Genomic DNA, 18,243 nt, shown 5'->3' on the forward strand with positions numbered 1-18,243 from the left:
ACAATATTTCTCGACAGAGGCAATTTAAATATTCATATATTACGTTTAAACAACAATTTTACGCCAATCTCAAAAAGCATATAATACTTTGTGATGTTGTTTCAAATTCGTCTGGTAATTTGCTTCTTGGCGGTTGGCATTGAGGACCGATGGCTTCTGCTCGTCAACCAGCCCGATGACAAGGGCTGTGGCCAGGTCATTTTGTCGCATATGATGTCTCTGCTAAAAATAGCGCTTTGACTGCTACACGCGAACATGCTTGTGGGCTCATGAATGTTAACAGTTTAGCGATGAACATGCTGGGCAGATAAAGAGGTAGGTTATGTGGAGAAAAAAAAAAAACCTTCTTGTGTTTGCTGATGGAACTGCTTCCCAAGGTTATGAAAACCCTGTTCGTATTTCCTTCTTGAGTCTGTGACCGTGTGTGTGTATATATATTTAACCACTATAACAGCTTACATTGGCAGAGTTATCCTTCCCCCCCCCCCTTCCTTTTTTAAAACAGGCTCCTGAGTTTAAAAAAAAAAAAAAGGCTCCCCGGGCTTCGGATTTCAGAGAATCTGCTGTGCCGTGTGTGTTTACGCTCTTCCAGGCATGACGGCTTCGGCCTCGGACCACACATGTCGTGTCAATGTTTGCTGGAATAATTAGAGACAATAAGCCCAATAACATCAGAAGTGCGGCAACCCGAATTCCCCGGAGGAGAGGGGGAAAGGCGCGCACAAAAGGCCTTCGCCGAGCGATCCGGGGCTTGTTGAAGAGGCCCTGCACTTAACGGCGCTTCAAGGCTTAACAGATCCCTTGTTGAGATGGATGGTTTCCTTTCACCGTGATGGATTGCTGGCTGCGTGAGGATGACGACGTGAAGGCGCAAGGAGGGGAAGGCAAACACTTAAATCGAGCCACCGCCATTCACTCGTGGAGCCTCCATCACACGTCACAACGCTTGCCGGCCTGTTCTTCCCCCACGGCTGCCCGTTCCACCCAGTGGCATCTGTCAGCGTTTGCCTTTTAAAACGGATGAAAGTGGCATTTTCGCGTTTGGAGAAATGATTACGTGGCAGTCGGCAGCGTTTCCACTGGGCTTCGGTGCGCTGTACTCCGTACGTGCTTCGAACCTGCAGCGCGGAGACGTACTGCCAATTCAACTCTCCAGCTGCATCCAACGCCCTGGTCCTCTCAATCGTTCCCAGATCATCTTTGCGTGACATTTCGAAACCGCTTCTATAAAGTCTCAGGCCACTTTAGTTGATGCCTTAATTTTGTGTTTATGGTGCTCTGACCTGAAATATAATAAGAAACCGTTCTGCCTGGAGGTTTCCATGTCTGTGGGTTTTTTTTGTATGTGTATCAGTGTCGTGGGAAATGTCCACAGAAGACATGATGGCCCAATGATTGCAGCCTTCTGAAAAAAGGACAAGTTTGAAACTTGAATCTTGTGTTGTTTTGCAGACTGCTTCCGATGATGTGTACAACGGGAAAAGACACCGTTCCTCTTGTTCCCTACTTCCTTCAATGTCTTTGTCTTTATCGCTGCCTTTTCTTGCTCATTTTAAGACTATGGCTTAGCATCTGTCAGGTTTTTCATTTTCAAGAAAATCCATGTCAATTCTGTATTTACCAGAAGCCCTTATCCAGCGTGTCTTACAACCAGTAGTTACAGGGACAGTCATTCCTGGAGACACTCAGGGTTAAGTGTCTTGCTCAGGGACACAATGGTAGTAAGTGGGGTTTGAACCTGGGACTTTGGTTTATAAGGTTTCAAAATTTTGCAATCCTCTTCATCATCACCTGTTCTAATGTCTGTCAGTTCTACATTTGAAGTGGATGCTTTGACGTGGACCTGTCCCTTCAGTCTGACCACCTGTTTCGTCTCATTTTCGGTCTAATCTTTGCAAGCTTCTCAAACACTGTCCATTTCTATTCTTGCCAGCTGTTGGTGTGTGTTTTTCATTCTTTTTCTCGACCTTTCTGATTTTTATTTTTTTTATTCTGACTGAAATGTGTTCCTCATCACCGCTTATGTTTCCTCTTATCTGCGCGTCCTTTATCGCGGCACTGCACACATGCCCACGAGAGCGTGAGCCGTTGCTATCTGCAGATGGAGAATCTGCCACTGAGCTCACAGCACATCAAAGGCCCGGGCAGCCGGGCAGGGCCACGGCGGGATTGGCTGGAGTGTGTGGTGGCGATCCTGCTTGACATCATGGCAGATGAGGCTCTGACAGCTGGACGGGCCTTGGGATGGCCATGGATCAGATGGAGGGAGGGCCGAGAAGACAAGGAACAGTCGAGAGACACCCCCCCCAATCCGGCAAATTCTTTCCATCTCCCCCACTGTGTATAGTGTCTGTCTGCTCTCAGGCATGACTGAAGCCAACAATACAGCTGGAAGTGGGAGGGGTGCTTTGAGTGTTGAAACCTTCCACAGACAGCAGATACACAGGGAGAACGAAAGAAAAAGAAAGAAAGGGGGAAAGAAACATATCGGCACGTAATATCTGGATGCCAGACGTGCTTGGGATGGCTGCTGTACACTTTGCTCTTTGTTTTTCTTTTTGTTTTTTTGTTTTTTGGGGGGGGGGGGCTGGATGAATAGGGTGCTCTGTGGGAGTGAGGACAGGGGTATTGGGGCTGGGCTGTGGAGATGGCGTGTGTTCACGCTGCGCCCTCATAGGGGTTTCTGGAGGCCGAGATGGCGGCACGGCCACAAAAGAGTCCCTGTTCTCACAAGTGCAGGTAGCAGCTAACCTGTGCCAAGCTCTTCTGGGTTCAGGTTTCTAGGCTGCCTGGAGGTTGGTTTGTGTGTCTCTAAGTTATCTCACACACATATATATGAGAGAGAGAGAGAGAGTGAGTCATAAAATGATTTGGAAGGTGAAGTAAATATACAACAATCACACTGATTCAGTGTTGAGTTATTTTGGATAACAATAGTTTTGTAGACTTAAATTGCAGATGTGACCATGTTCAATCAATCATTTTTTATTTGTAGAGCACTTTTTACAATGTACATTGGCACATCCCTGGAAGAGGAACCAAGTCTCAGAAAGGGGAACCCATCCTCCTTTGGTCAGTCCTGGATTATCTTGAGACATACATCCAGGAAATGGCACAATATGTATTATGATTTAGTATAATAGAGTTGTTGCAGACCTACCGGCCTTCTGCATGGTGCATGGGTTTCCAGCTCCATGTCACGTTGTTTAGATGCAGGGCTCCTCTGAGACGGGTGCGGAAAGAACACCCGCCCCCACGGGAGCTCGCCCGGCCTCGCTTTGCACCAGGCCATTGGAGGTGTTTGTGCTTTGGTGCTGGGGGACATTGGGCTGAGGGGCATTGCATCATCCTGCATCTACATTCACCTTCCCAAGTGTGGACACAATCTCTTATGGAAGGATGGTGGAGAGAGAGTGTTTTTGCTTCTGGTTGGCTGTAAAGTCATGCATGTGTGTGTGTGTGTGTGTGTGTGTAGCTTAAGGCCTCCCCTAAGGGAGTTGCACCGGTGACTGAGTCTAATGCTTTCTGGCTGATTAAATATTAATGCAACATCGGGTAGAAAAGACGTGTTAAGAGCTGCGCCTGCACGCAATGCCAGAGCTACCAGTCAGGTTGCGTCTTTGGGTTCTGACTGTGCTAAAGATGCAAAGATAGACTTCACATATTTTTGTTTTACAATTAGACAAACATTTATAGATTAGTAGTTCATCTAGTTCACAAAGTTAAAGGTTTTTGGGGTTTAGCTTGTGTTACATATTATCCGTCATGCCCTAACTGCAAGCTGCGTAAATAAGGGCTTGCTCAAGTCCAATCCCTAAATTCATAAATATATACCCATATATGTCTCCTTTTATATATTTTGCATACAATGGTCCTGTGGCACCGATTAACTTGTCTTTCAATGAACAATTAATCATGTTTTCTTATGACCTTCCTTCATTTTCATATCAACTTTCTTTGTGTCCCCCTCCTTATTGCGCTGTTTGAGACTACTGCATTCATTTCTGTTTTGCGTAAAAAAACTCCAATGGAAACCCGTATTGAATGGGATGCCTTCAGAAAATTAGATCATAAATGCCTGTTTCTTCCCCCTCTCTCTCTCGCACGCTCTCTCTCTCCCGTTTGCTAGCCATAACTGTCCCCTTCAAAGGGCTTTACAAAAAAAAACTGTTTTCTCTTATCTTGAGCCAGATGCCCAGGAGGTTATTGCTCACTAAGTGCTTCCTTGTTTCAGTAGAAGCACAAATCAAATAAAGAAGGTCCCTGAGCCATTTTAGAGGGCCGCAAAGAGTCACGAACCCGGCCTGGAGTTAACCACTTCTCACCATAAACGCGGAACGCAGCGGTCTGCCCCGTATCCTGTCCGACTGCGCGGATGCGTCTGGGTGTGGATTGATGTTTAACTCCTCTGCGTTTGGTACATAAGACCCCCCCTTCACCTCAGACACACAACCGTCCAGACTTCTCAGTGCGATGTGTTTGCAGGACCTCTGCTTACCTTTGGCAAGCTTGTCCGGCGGCGGCGAACAATGGCGCGTTTGTGTGGCCATTGCTGCCCGCTCGGCTCGGCCGGTCACTCCGCAAATGTTTGGAAGAATTCTGCCGAGAGGCTGTGCCCCTGGACGGGCCGGTCCCACAGCAGGCCCATAAACACCGCCACCATCAAAAGAACAAAAACGCCTTTATGGGTTACGAGACTGTAATGGAATCATTTCCACACCAATTAAAGTTTTACCCTTGTCCTCCGGTTTTATCTTTTTTGCCTTTGCCCCATTTTCATGCCAATGCTGGTGAACCCCCACCATGATAGTGAGAGTATGCATCTACTGTCGACATTTACATCTTTTTCCACTGCTTGTAGTGTAGTCGTGGGATGCCACTGCTTATAATGCAAAGATGACGTTGGTGAGACTCCTTGTGTGGGTTACCTTGTGTGCGTTTTCACACGACCTCATTTTGAACTTTCAGTGGGGTGGTGGGGGGGGGGCAATGCAGTTTTTTTTGCTGATTAGCAGAAACTTGCTTTGGCAAGTCAAACTCAAGGATCAGGCTCCATATAATCATGACTGTGGATTATACTGGTTGATATGGGTGGTGGTAGCCTAGTGGGTAACTAGGCTACCTATGAACCAGAAGACCCAGGTTCAAATCCCACTTTCTACCATTGTGTCCATGAGCAAGACACTTAACCCTGTGTGTCTCCAGGGGAAGACTGTCCCTGTCACTACTGATTGCAAGTCGCTCTTGATAAGGGCGTCTGATAAATGCTGTAAATGTAAAATGGTTGAAGGTTCCTTCCAGCAGGCTGCCTATTGGTGGTTACATTGTAATTAGTAGGCGGAGCTTCTGCTATCTTCACCTGTCTGTGAACACCTGATATGGCTTCTCCACACTGGGGCTACACAATAGTAGCCACTTGATACAGTACCAAGTTTGTTTGATTTTCATGCCCAGTTCCACTTTATTGGTCTTCTCTTTATTCCCACTCCTGCCAGCGGCTTTGCCGGCCGCTGCTACGTTGTTTGGAGACTGACCTTTAGTCATACTGGACGCTCACCTCTGCTGGGGATGTCTAGCTGCTTAAATGTGGACATTGTTGCCTCCACAGCTCCATCTCTCCCTGGCAACCGGGCCTTTTTTTCCCCCTTCGCCACTCACTGTTTCGCTGTTTACACGGGGTCTGACTCTCCCTGTCTCTCCGGCTGTGTGTGTGTGTGTGTGTGTGTGTGTGTGTGTGTGAAAAAAGGGGAGGAGCCAAGGATGCAGAGTTTTTGTGTTTAATGGTGTCTTTCCAGCCAAGATCCTTTCCTCCTCTCCCCCTCCCTCCCTGCCCGGTTCTCTGGGGAGTGCCTCTCTGTTTGATCGCTGTGGGGTGATAGATGACCGCCCTGGGGGCTTTTGATATGGTCAGTTTGGCACCGGTTCGTCCATCCGGCTCCCTGGGAACAGCCTCGGCCCTGGCCGTTGTGGGCCTTTTTGATTTCCGAGGCTGTTCTAGCCTCTCTTATCATCCCCTCAGCCTTTTCTAACCTTCTTTCTAGTCCCCTTTGAATAGCGCTTGTGTTTGAACATTTTCCCCTCTTGATGCAAATGGCATCTTTTGTCGACTAGCTGGCAGGCAGTGAGAAAAAGTCTACAGTATGGATTTCTGCCTTTTCCTACAAGTAGGCTTTTGAGTTTTTGCATGAGTTTGCATGCTTCGGACACTGTTCAGGTTCCTGCACACACACTAGTTTAGCCTAGTCATGGGGTAAGTTGCCTTTGTTTGAGACCCCCTACTTGAAAAGGGGGGGAAAAAACAGCCGTAATGCAACCGCTTTACACGGCTGAGTAAATTCATGTTGGGATTAGCCGTAATGCCACAGCTAATTTGGCTGCTCTGGCTGGTTTGATGTGGCATGCTGGCTTCATGGTGGAAGAGAGGTCAGTCACCAGACATCAAAGCTGTGCCATCCGTGGTTGTAATAGCTCCTCCCTCCTTCTTTTTTTAAGAATTGATGGTAACGTGTCCTTTTTGGAATGGAATTCACCCTCCAGGCCTGAATCAGTAGAGACATTGTTTGGGTTGTTTATGTCAGTCCTGGGTCTATTTTAAATGAAATTTAAATTAATTATGTTTTGTGGCCTATGAAGAAATATGTATGTTTCTTCATTGATTTGAAAAAGAAGATTTTGGATTCACCCCTGCAGGAAAACTTGACAACTTTGTTTCAAAGCAACAAGTGTACTGGTAGTTGGTTTAGGTCATTTTCGGTAATCACAAAAGCACCAGGCCTGCCAGTCTGTGGACAGAAAAAGGCTGATGTAATGGGTTTAAGAAAATCACCAAGGGGAGTCAATGACCCCACCCCAACACTGCAGTCACTCTGAGTCCACTTGCATCTACAACATGGATTTCCTTAAATATGAATAAAGCCATGTGCCGCACTCCACCACTCATACAACATGCTAGTCGAATTCTTGGGGGAAAACACGGGAAAATCAACAACAGTTCCTGGTTTGTATTTGCTGAGGGGAGAAGGGGACGAATTGATGAGAGTAGGAGGAGGATAAAGGAAGGGGGCGGGGAGAATAAAAGGAAAAAAAGGCAGAAGAAGCAAAGGAGGTAGGGTGGGGGCAAAAAAAAAAAAAAAAGAGAGAAAGCCCGGACTTGGCACTTACACATGGGTTTTCTGTGTGGCGCAAAGTACAAAAGGAACGTGTAACACCTTCAGATTCCTTCTAGTCAAGTATCAAAGACATGCTTTGCTTTAGAACAAGAGACCACTGGGTAAGAGGAGGGGTGAGGAGCAGTGAACCCAGAACAGGCGTGTTCAGGCTCTGAGAGTTAATCCCTTAGATGCGATCTTTTCTGATTTCACCCCCCTTCCCCCCTATTTATGAAGGCATATCGGTGTTGCTGTGAAAAGAGAAACTTGTCTAACCTCACCATCGTGATAAAGCTTTTCAGGGCATGAGCCCCGATTTGCAGCCCTAGGGTGGGTGAGGTGTATTTGCAGCAATATAAAAGCGTAAGACATAATCACACTACAGAGATAAATGCTCTACTGTTTCCTTATTTATATTTTTCGGTCACTCATAGTAGTTTGTATAGCAAAACGAAGTACACACTATTACCAGCAACTATGGCAACTATATCTCGATAAACATAATATGTCTTGAAATTTCTTCTAAATCAGTGGTGCCCAACCTTTTTTCCCCCAAAGCCCCTGTGTCCAAGACAAGCCAGGACCCCTCAAATTCAATTCCTTCCTGCATACACACATTAACAGAACAAAATGATGAATTACCTGTTTAAATTATTTGTTTTATACTGTCGGCTATATAGAGTCTATGTTATGGCTGTAATCGTCCTGTAATAGACCCAATTCCACTGTTACGCTGTATCGTGCATTTAAATAAATGACAGTCACACAGTCTGTTTTTACTGTGCATTTCCATATAGCCACGACCCTGCGAGCTCTTGCCTTCGTCTCACTTCGTCAGCATCCATTTTCAAAAATCTCTCATAATAATTAATAAATAAAATGAATCAACTGATCTAAGTCTTTATATAAATGCTAAATTCAGACATTCATTCCATAAAACAGCAGTTGCACTTGTCGAAAAAAAAGGTGAAGGAGAAGTGATTGTCATTGTGAAACACTGCGGCACAGCACACGGTGACACAACGGAATGTGTTCTCTGCTTTTAACCCATCACCCTAGGAGAGCAGTGGGCAGCCGTGACAGGCGCCCGGGGAGCAGTGTGTGGGGACGGTGCTTTGTTCAGTGGCACCTTGCCCCCCCAAAAAAATCTGCCTCTCAAATGTTCAATTTCGGTAGCTTTTATCACTAAAAACTTTGTGAGCAGGCGGTTCACACTTTTGGTCAATTTTTGAATCCAGGCTTTTTCGCTTTGTTAATTGCCCCCATATGTTTGGTGATCTTTTTTTAATAATGCAGCCATGATTTCCTTCAATGTTGCACTAGCAACAAACCCGACCGGATGCAGATTGCAAGTCTCAAAAAGAGTACGTCTGTTGCGTGGGCTTTCACTTATCTTCTGCGTAATGTTGTGACGTCGTTGCACTATGAAATTGGCACGTCACAATATATATATTTTTTTCGGGCCAAAAGACATTTACTGGTATGGTTGTGGACAATAGGATATGGCCCACCAGCAACTAATGAATAAAGGTCATGAAACATTTAGTAAACTGTTTATTTTTGGTAATCCTGAAAGCCTAATTTCTGCGTTAATAGCACTCTGATATCAGTTTATTTGATGGAGCAACATTTGCTTCAGTATAGTCTACCATTAAAAAAAAGTAGATGTTATACATTTCTGAAGATTAGACTGAAGCAAAAAGCTTCATTGGCCCTCTGAGCCAAGCCTCTGAGTTGGAAGTATGGCCTCCGTTGCTCTTCCACTCCCCCCATTCCCCCTTTGTCTCCTGTTCCTGTCGTGGCATGGATACAGCAATTCCAGGTTTGAAGTGCTTCCAAATAGCTTCCGGTGCTCCTGTGTGTCCTCCAAGGTCCTCCCTCAAGGAATATAACTGGATGCCTAACCCACCCCAAACAGCCTCCTGTCTTCCATGCATGTTCACGTTCGTTCCAGGAAATGGCTTCTTTTTGTTTATTCAAATACTCATTTCCTCTGAAAGATGGTTCGCCAGGAGATCTCTGTGCTCCCTGGATCAGTTTCCTCTTGGTTATCCTGGAAGGTGATGACTCTTACACTCAGTGAATGAATGAGCACATGTGTGGGGAGAGGAAAGGGAAAACGTGGGGAAGCGGCAGCCAATGGGATCCAATCCAAAAACAGTCGTGCCGGCATGATGAAGTGGAGTCAACGTTCCATCACATGGTTTCAGTACCTGTTAAAGTTTTCTTTTTCACTTCTACACATTTGGAAACAAGGAGGAAGCTAAATTAGTCCTGACACTTAAATTTACTCCATATGCTTCCAGCGTTCCCTAGACACCATTTCATTTCCCTCGTTTGCTCCTGCATAGCATGACCTTACCCCCGTCACCCGGAAGTGGTGCACGGATCTCGGCGCAGCACCAGCGGCAGTTAGTGTTTCCTTACGAAAACACCACCGAGGCGGGCGTAACCCGAGCCCTCCGATAATTCCAGCCCCCCCTCCCCTCTCACAACCTTCCCTTCCCCAGCTATGTGGTCCTGTGGAAACTGCAGATATAGTAGACCAGCTTGCATGCCGGGGAAAAAAAAAATACCGTCCCTGAGCGAGTCGTGGAGGAACTGCGGCGCTCCTCTCCTGACTAATTAATTTTCCATGACCACGCGCTCTGGAGCCGCTGTTATTGTGCGCCGAGCTTTTTTTTATCTGACTTCCTCTGTGGGAGTTTAGTCCCCCCAGTCTCCACACCTAGGCCTGGGTGTTACTCACGGGCTTTAGCTGGGATCATAGGACCGTTTGGCTTTTGTGTAGGAGCATGAGTTTGCTGGGACCACCGAGTGTCCTTCTGGTGTGCTGGTCCGTGCCCACCCAGTCTCCATATCAGGGCATGGTGTTCATGCATGTAACTCATGTGGCCTGCTGTTTGTGCAGTTGCTGGGGGAAAAGGTCATTTCGCTGAGGCTGTGGACATGCCTGTGCTGTATGGAGATGACCTTTAAAGAGAGGATTAGAGCAGACATCCTTAGCTTTTACCCGCACAGTCCGACAAATCACCAGCAGGCTCCCACTGGATGCTCCGGGAGTCGCTGGAAGGACAAGTTCCTTCGGTGGGTTTTCTGTTATTTGCACCTAAGGATCAGTGTGAGGTTTGGGGATGGGTATTGGCAGCTTTTAATTGATCTCTTGAAGGGAACCTTGGCTTGCATCCGAGCCCTCAGTTCTAACGTTGCCATAGTGACACCAGTCATCACTTCAACTATGTCGTTTCGAAAGACTGAGATAATGCAGCCTTGGGGTCCTTTAGTGTTTTTTTTAAACAGTGCTGGTTGAGTTGCTTAAAGAGGCGCTTAGCTGTTTTTAGTCGTCATATGAGACCATTAGAGATTTGAGGCTAATACTTTTAATCCACAGACCCCGTGGTGGCTGTTTATGACAAACCAGTTTTACTGCTTGGTCCTCATGCATGCATGCGTCTTTCCGTTACTCCTTCTTTGATCCGGGCATCCGTCTATCTGCGACTCGGACTCCACCATGTCCGTTGTGGCTCAGCGCCGGGAGCCCTGGTGTGGGCCCGAGTTCTAATCACATTCCAACGGGCCGGGCAGCAGCTTGCGGTGCATTCCACAACTCTGGGGGCTTTCCAAGAGGCGAGGGGGCGCATTCCTCGCAGCCGGGGCCTTCAAAGCCGGAGAGGGACTTCAAAGCCTTCGCTCTGCCTAGGTGTTGATGACTGCAGTCCTCCTGGGTATGGATTTAGCCGCCTCCCTGAACTTCAAGAGCGGTTCTGGAGATTTTGTGCACGCGTCTTTGGGCTGCCTTTGGGATAAATCATCACCTTTTAACAACCGATGTTCACTTGTGTCTTTTACACCGGGGGACATGCGGTCGCCATGAAGCCTCTTTTTCTTTGCAATGTTATCTTTTGACGTGGTTCACTTTAACAGAAAAAAAAAAAAAAGGACTGCTTGCACACTCTTGCCTTTTTTGATCAAGCTGGCCCTTTGCATTTATCCCTTTTGATCAGGTTTTGCCTTTGCATTATTTTAAGAAGCGAGAGTCTCAATGTTGAGTTTTTAGATTCCCCTGCTCTGCAGTCATCTCTCCTTCCCGTAGGCGATGAAGAGCTGGACCGGGGCGTGCGAATGGCTTCAGTCCCTCTGCCCAGGCAGCTAATAGAGTCGCCTTCCTGCAGCCTCGCAGGCTTTAAAGCTGTCAGCCGCCGGGCTCTGCCTCGCATATTTGAATATTTACATGATATTAGGTGTCTGCTAAGAGCGCTCTGCTCTAATTCTGAAATTGCAACACTTGTTTGCTTGCGCCGTTGCTGTGGGGACAGCGTGCAGAGATTATTTCATGGTAGTCGTGGGGTGGGGGTGGTCTCCTTGCCATCCATGTATCAGCCTTCTCTCTCTCACACACACACACACACACACAGCAACTGCCAAGAGTCTTTTGATCCCGTCCTTGAAATCTCACAAAAGAGCTGGCTGCACATAAACAACTTTCTAATGTTTACTTCCCTTATGAATTTTTTTATTTTTTAGCTGTGCGATGAGTCACGTCTTCTGTCCATTGATGCCTCCCGACTTTTTCGTTTTGACGTACACTGTAACACTTTTATTGTTTGGCTTTTATTGAATTTTTTTGCTTTTAATTGCCGTACTCTGGACCCTCTCAAACCGCTGTGGAGTAAATGGGAACGGGGAAGCTTTGTTTGGACGTTCTTGGCTTCAGGACAGCGTTTGCAACTGTAGTTCCATCTTTTTTGTGACGGCGAACAAAGGAGAGGAAGTCTTGTGTACTGAAAAAGCCCTGGGATCCTTTTATGAGATAATATTACACCGTCCGGGTTGGCCCCACCTGCAAGGCTCTCCCAGCTGCTCCACTGTAACTCTATCTCTTCTCTCTTCAAGGCTACCATCCTCTTTGAAGTTATTTCTAGTGCTTGGGAAACGAAGGAGAGACTTGGCCAGGCAGTACTGCCGGCTCCTCTCCTTCACTTCGTCTCTTCTTTCCATCTCTTTTTTTTTTTCTCACATTTGATAGGTCTGTTGAGAAGAGTGTCGTTCCGCCCTCAAAACAGTCTCCGCCGTTTAACCTACCCAGCAATTAGAGGTTTTCTGAAGCTCGGAGAAATCAGTCCGAGTGAAAGTGTATCCCTCTGTCCATCGCAGTTGGCCCCTAACGGCGCGTCGGCTTCTTTGTACACAAACCATCCGAAATATGCCGTCATGTAGGCCCATGAGGGAGGCGGGGGGCTCGGCATTCTTCCTGTTTGGCTTGTGGGTGGGAGTTCAAACGGCAAAAGGACACTGGCACAGCGTAACGTGTGTAGTTGATCAAGTTCTCCACACTATGTGAGGGCATGTTATTGTGGGCGATGAGGTATTCCAGGAAGTATGTGGCAGCTGGAGGGGCTAGGGGGGCTGGGGTAAGGCGACGGTGGTGGACCGCATTTGTCATTTTCAAATGCTCCTACGTTGATTTCTGAGTTTACGTGTGTGTATACGTGTATGTGCCTCATGAATAATGGAGGCACCAATCTCCATAAAAAAAAAAAAAAAACCCTGTATGGTGTCGATTTTTCAATCTGTTTGTCTGTTTTTATGTTCCTGTATGTTTCATTCAGACTTGTATACATGACATGAATGAAATTTCCAAGTTATGAAATGTCTGAAGATATTGTGACAATGTCAAGTACCCTGGTTGATGTCAATTTGCATTTTTGTGTAAAGTGTTGTTTCACACTACTTTGGTACCAACTATTTCACCAGCATGTGTCTCTGTCCACAGAACCTCCTCTAATGGTTGTTATAGGCATCTGCTTCTCAGTACTTTAAGGTTGAAAAATGTGTATGCACTACAATATTAATACATGACGTTGCAATACAATGTTTTATTTCACTACATGAAATCCAGGTCAACATATTATTAAGTTCTTCCCACTATGTATAAACGTAAAGTTGAATGCTTAACAACATGTGTGAGGCTATGTTTGTCACTAAATAATCTTATTTTTTCTTATTGATTTTGTGATTCTGCATTATAGGAGCTAAAGTCGTACTTTTATTAATGCGATGCGCTGAGCATGGCTTGAAATGGTCTGCGCGCTTTACACGGGTGCAAAAAATAACCACGCTGTATGACTGTTTATGTATGAGTTTGATGTTACAGTGGCAACATTGCGGCGTGAGAGTCATGCGTCCTGCAGTATAAACGGTCCTCGTTCTTCAGGACTATTCATCCCCTTACTCGAAGCCTCGGCCGGCTGTGACCTGGCCGGGTCCTGCGCGAATGGGAGCGCAGGATGTTTGGTAGGAGGCCCCCGGCGCAGCTGGTGTGGAGAGCGTGCAGCACTCGGGCTTGTTTGAAAGGCTCTCGGCCTTGTTTGAAAAGCTGCCCCGAGAGTTGCGGCTGGGGCCCAAGTTCTGTAAGTGGCCGAGGGCCCAGGGGGGCCGGCTGGCGGCTTTGATCAGATATTCCCCCCACCTCTCTTGGCAGGCCAGTTTGTTATTCCAGGAAATCCTCTGCACTCCCTCATCAGGGGGTGGGTGACAGAGGCACTGGGTCGGGGACGAGTAGGATGGGTAGGTGTGTGTTGCGCGTATGCTTGTGTTTTTAAGAAACATCATGCTTTTGTATGACGCTATATTTTGGACAATTCTTTAACAGTCAAATAAAGGTGTTAGATGAATGAATGAGGGTCCAGCATGTGCGTAATGAATCTGGACACCGTTCTGAGCATTATGGAGTTTGTGACGGCGGAGTGTTGCCCTACGGCATACAGGAGTACCTCGATTGTTGTCACTGAAAGCGATCCCCCCGTTGACCTAGATGCCATTCTTGTCGTATCTTTTCTGTGCCCTCCATGGCTGGACCTGTGCCACAGCGGAGTCTGTACCACGCCAGGGGCCAACTTTTCCGCCTACAGGTTCTGCTTCATATCTTCTGGTCCCAGGATGGGCTGAGACAGATTCTCGGGTTCTGTTTAAAACGATGCTGGCGTGTGCAACTCCGCATCTCCGCATTTCCATCACAGATAGGCCCACTTCTTTTCAGAGGAAGAGGGGGCTGAAAGCCCCCAGAGAAGGAGGAAGGGGTGGGGTTTCGGGGGGGGGGGCTTTCAAAAAGCGCTTTGAAAAAAAGAACTGGGGCTTTTCTGTTTTCCTGTGCAGTTTTTTTTTTTTTTTTTTTTTTTTTTTTTTTTTGGTGTTGCACAAATTCAAATGGCAGTGCGCTGTTTCATGTTGCTCCAGAGGCTGATGTCGCGGCTGCGGTGTCTCGGGTGCATTTCCCCGCTCTGTCTCCAACCTGCTCCCTGGAGATGGAAAATTGATCGAAGAGGGTCTTCCTAGTTTGTTGTAAGGTGTCTGCACGTGTCAGATCAATTCACAATAGAGTTTACGGAGGTTTGGTGAAGTCTTCGGGAAACAGCGCCGGCCCTGAAGAGAAGCATTTTGGTGGGGGTCTAGGGGTCCTGTCTCTTCCAATAGTCCCCTTTTTGTATGACTACGTCTTTTATATACTGGGCCTGTGTGCCATGCTGTGCCACAGACAAAAACTTTTGGGAGCGACTGGAGTTTTTTTAAATTAATGTGGGGCGGAGGTGGTACTGGGTTTGAATGAGAGTCTGTGGGAGGGCCTGGTCTGTAACCAGGGTGGGGGGCAGGCTCTGGGTGGGGGATACTGAAGTAGTTGTTGTTGGATGATCAAAGGAGCTGTGAATTGTGCCACTGACAAAGCAGAATGGCTGGGATGGTGTGACTCGCATTCTGATTCCCCTTTGGAGTGGGAGGGCTCTAGAAACTGGGCTGTTTTGATCCCATTACGGGCCCCTGTGGGTTCAGTCTTTTTCAGTTAGAGGGGCGGGGATTTTATTTAAAAAAATAATAATAATAATTCAGCTATCAAGTTTACGGGTTGGGACAATTTTTGTTTTTTTTTGTTTTGCCTGCTTGGTTCTATGATGAATGGTGGCACTGACAGTCAGGGAATTGAAGGGTGATTGACAACTGGGATGCCATGATTTTTCATTGAGTGCATTGCCTGTGTAAGGAGATGTGTAAGGAGATCCCAAAAGGAAGAGTCCATCCTCCTGAGGCTGACTGGGAAAGGAGCAGCAAGGTAAGGGCAGCAGTTGGAACACCCCTAGTGGCTGCAGGCGTAGTGTAAGCGGAACGGCAGATTCACCCGTGGGGCCCACCGGGGAACGATGATGGCCAAGCCCTCTGTGTGCACTGATTCGGTCAGCTAGTTCATACTGCCCGACACTGTGTTCTTCTGTTCGCTGAGCACAATGGCCATGTTTATCCAGTTTATCACCAGAGGATTGTGGAAGTTATAGATGCTTTCATATTTCTGCAGAAAGTGGGATCGTTGACACTTTATGGCTGGGTCATGACATCTGTGTACGTTGCATTATAATTAGAAATGTTCATATGGTCATCCATTTTAATGTGGTGACTTTGCAGATGTTGAAATGAACATAAATCATAATTAAGAAGTTCTTTTTACATCAGTTATGAGTCTGTTGGTGTGAATGTATCATTCTCTCATTCACATGATCATAACTATTGCTCAAAGTTTGTCACAGTCATCAGAAAAATTCTAAAGCAAATTCCGTGTGTGGAGTGTCTGCTGGCATTGTTGGAAGACTGAAGTTTGCCTCCTTCGCTATGTGCAGCATGGAGATGCTGAGTGTCATTGCTGAGTTGGATTGGAAGTTCGTATCAGCATATTACTGAAATGATGCATGTCACACTTTAAGCCCAAACTTGAGATATTTCAATGTTTTTCTTCCGCTTTATGGATAATAGACCATATAACCAGATATGTTTGTTGGCGATGCTTTGGCTAGTGCAAGCAGAGGGGATGATTAGGCGTGTACGATGCCCATGACATAACAAATAGTGAGGCAGCTCTAAAACCCCGGCTGGACGCAGTGTCCAGGTTTCCAAAAGAGGCCATGTCTCCCTAATGGATAATCCTTTGAAGAGCTAAACTGTAAAGATCTGAATTTAAGGATATACAGAGCTTTGTCACCACATCACAGTGGGTAGTGGTGGCCTAGCGGGTAAGGAAGCGGCCCCATAATTAAAAGGTTGCCGGTTCAAATCCTGTTCTTCCAAGGTGCCACCGATGTGCCACTGAGTAAAGCACTGTTCCCACTCACTGCTCTCAGGTCGCCTGTCATTACTGCATACTGCTCAACTAGGGTGATTGGTTAAAAGCATAGGACACATTTTGTTGTGTGCACCGTACGCTGTTCTGTGTATCACAATGTGACATTCACTTCACTTTCTTCACTTTCACATTTGTATGGCCTGTAGGATTGCTGTCGAAGAGCAATATTTTCCTTCAAGTGAAATTAATACATTTACACATAATCAATAACACGGTTTATTAAGGCTTCAATGTTCCTGTTTGTTTGGTTGATTTGTAGCAAACCTGTGAAATCAGTCACAAAGATGGTTATTTTTGTGCTCCTTCTAGTACATTCTGAAAATTAACATCCACCACCGCCTCAAGTCAGTTGGCTGCATTGTAGTTCAATCCCTTGTCTTGTGCACAGAGGCCAATGTCTGTAACCTTAACAGGATGAGCCCTGGGCTGGCAATGAATAGGGTATCTGAGGTTGATACAGGGCCCTAAGGCCAATAAAGAAGAACTGGCGCCACAAATCTGGTGTGTTGGGGGTTGGGGGAAGAAGATTGTTTGGTCACAGGGTTAATGGGATAAAAGCAATGAGGTCACTTTAGAAACCCTTCATGCAAATAGGTGGAGTGTTTAGTTTTGAATGGCCAGTTTAGTATGGAAAGATTTGATTGTGAGAGGTTCTAAAAGACTGTATATCTAATGTATTGTACTGGTGCCCAGCAGGTTTCATACGCTGAGAATCAACATCCTTCCATTCCCTACACAGGAAGTTATAATATATATAAATAATGCCTGATCTCTATCTTTAAAGCAAGGGACCCCTTTTTTACGTCAAAAAATGCCACATCCAAAGATCAGGTTGCAGTGGACCCGAGGCTTTTTCATGCATCATCTATGGATTATGGGAAGAAGTAAAGAGACAGGCTTTGAAATTGAGCATGTGTATTAACCCTAATTACAGGTCTGCCACCTCCTAAGTAGTCAAGTCTGTGTCATGTCTGCTGTCCTTGTGGCTAATCGACTCTGCAGACGTTGACCGTTTTTTCCAGGGCACGCAAGGACTGTTGGGGCTGGGAAGTCCTGTTAAGGGTAATTGGGCCAGTTCCGGAATTTTGATCCAGCTACCTCCTACAAATAATTGGTCAATGTTGACCTCTGCCCATGTTTTAGAACCACCTTTGTGTTTGAAGGTTGGACATCTGATGGACAGTAGGTTTTTGTGGGCTGTAACAATGAACTTATGTCTCTTTACTGTTTATTTGACAGATGCACCCATTGGGCCTGTGTAACAACAACGATGAAGAGGACCTATACGAGTATGGCTGGGTGGGTGTTGTCAAGCTGGAGCAGCCAGAACTGGACCCCAGCTGCCTGACCGTCCTCGGAAAGGTAAGAAGGAACTGAATAATTATCCTCCATGTTCCACAGTCTTGGTACAAAACTAGGCATCCTGGACTTTTACTAATGGAGATTGTGGATCTCTAACAGCACAGAGAGCTTAAGATTCATTAAATCTTTATAATTGATGCACCTTCTTTTGTTGCCAAGGTAACAAAGCAGGTCGCTTGCATCTATGATCCCTAGCTTACTGCCCCGTTGTTTGTTTCGAGACACTTATGGACCAGGGACGCTGTTGTAAATGAAGAGTTCTCTTTAATGGAATCTGCTCGTGTGTCCTCTGAGACTTCCAGTGCTACCAGCTCATTTATCCTGAGCGCGTCTCGTGACAGAAAGAGGGCGGCCATTCATAATTTATGTAGCACTCTCCCTTGTCTATTGTCTCGTGTGCTTAGAGCCTCTGGAGATGGAAAGCTGACCTAATGCCACGTCCAAATGAGACCGCAAAGGTTGTCGTTCCTATGTGACCTGCATATCTTTCCTTCTTATATCCCCTGTTCACTCCATTCCTGATAAGAAGCTGTGTTTGAAAGTGATATAGATTAGTAACTATTGTCTTGT

The 18,243-nt window shown here is 46.3% G+C and overlaps 1 protein-coding gene across 4 annotated transcripts in view; it reads left to right on the forward strand.

The window, feature by feature from the left end:
• The window catches only part of LOC114799927 (E3 ubiquitin-protein ligase znrf3), a 48,000-nt gene that overhangs the window by 9,459 nt on the left and 20,298 nt on the right, over positions 1-18,243 (forward strand). For 3 of the 4 annotated variants that reach the window (XM_028996903.1, XM_028996904.1, XM_028996906.1), the window contains exon 2: positions 17,551-17,673. In XM_028996903.1, the coding sequence (XP_028852736.1) occupies positions 17,551-17,673 (123 nt within the window). Of the gene's footprint in view, positions 1-14,845; positions 15,253-17,550; positions 17,674-18,243 lie in introns of those variants that run through there. The other variant, XM_028996905.1, reaches the window with a different exon arrangement.

This window comes from Denticeps clupeoides, chromosome 11 (assembly GCF_900700375.1).
Source record: "Denticeps clupeoides chromosome 11, fDenClu1.1, whole genome shotgun sequence".
Taxonomy (NCBI): domain Eukaryota; kingdom Metazoa; phylum Chordata; class Actinopteri; order Clupeiformes; family Denticipitidae; genus Denticeps; species Denticeps clupeoides.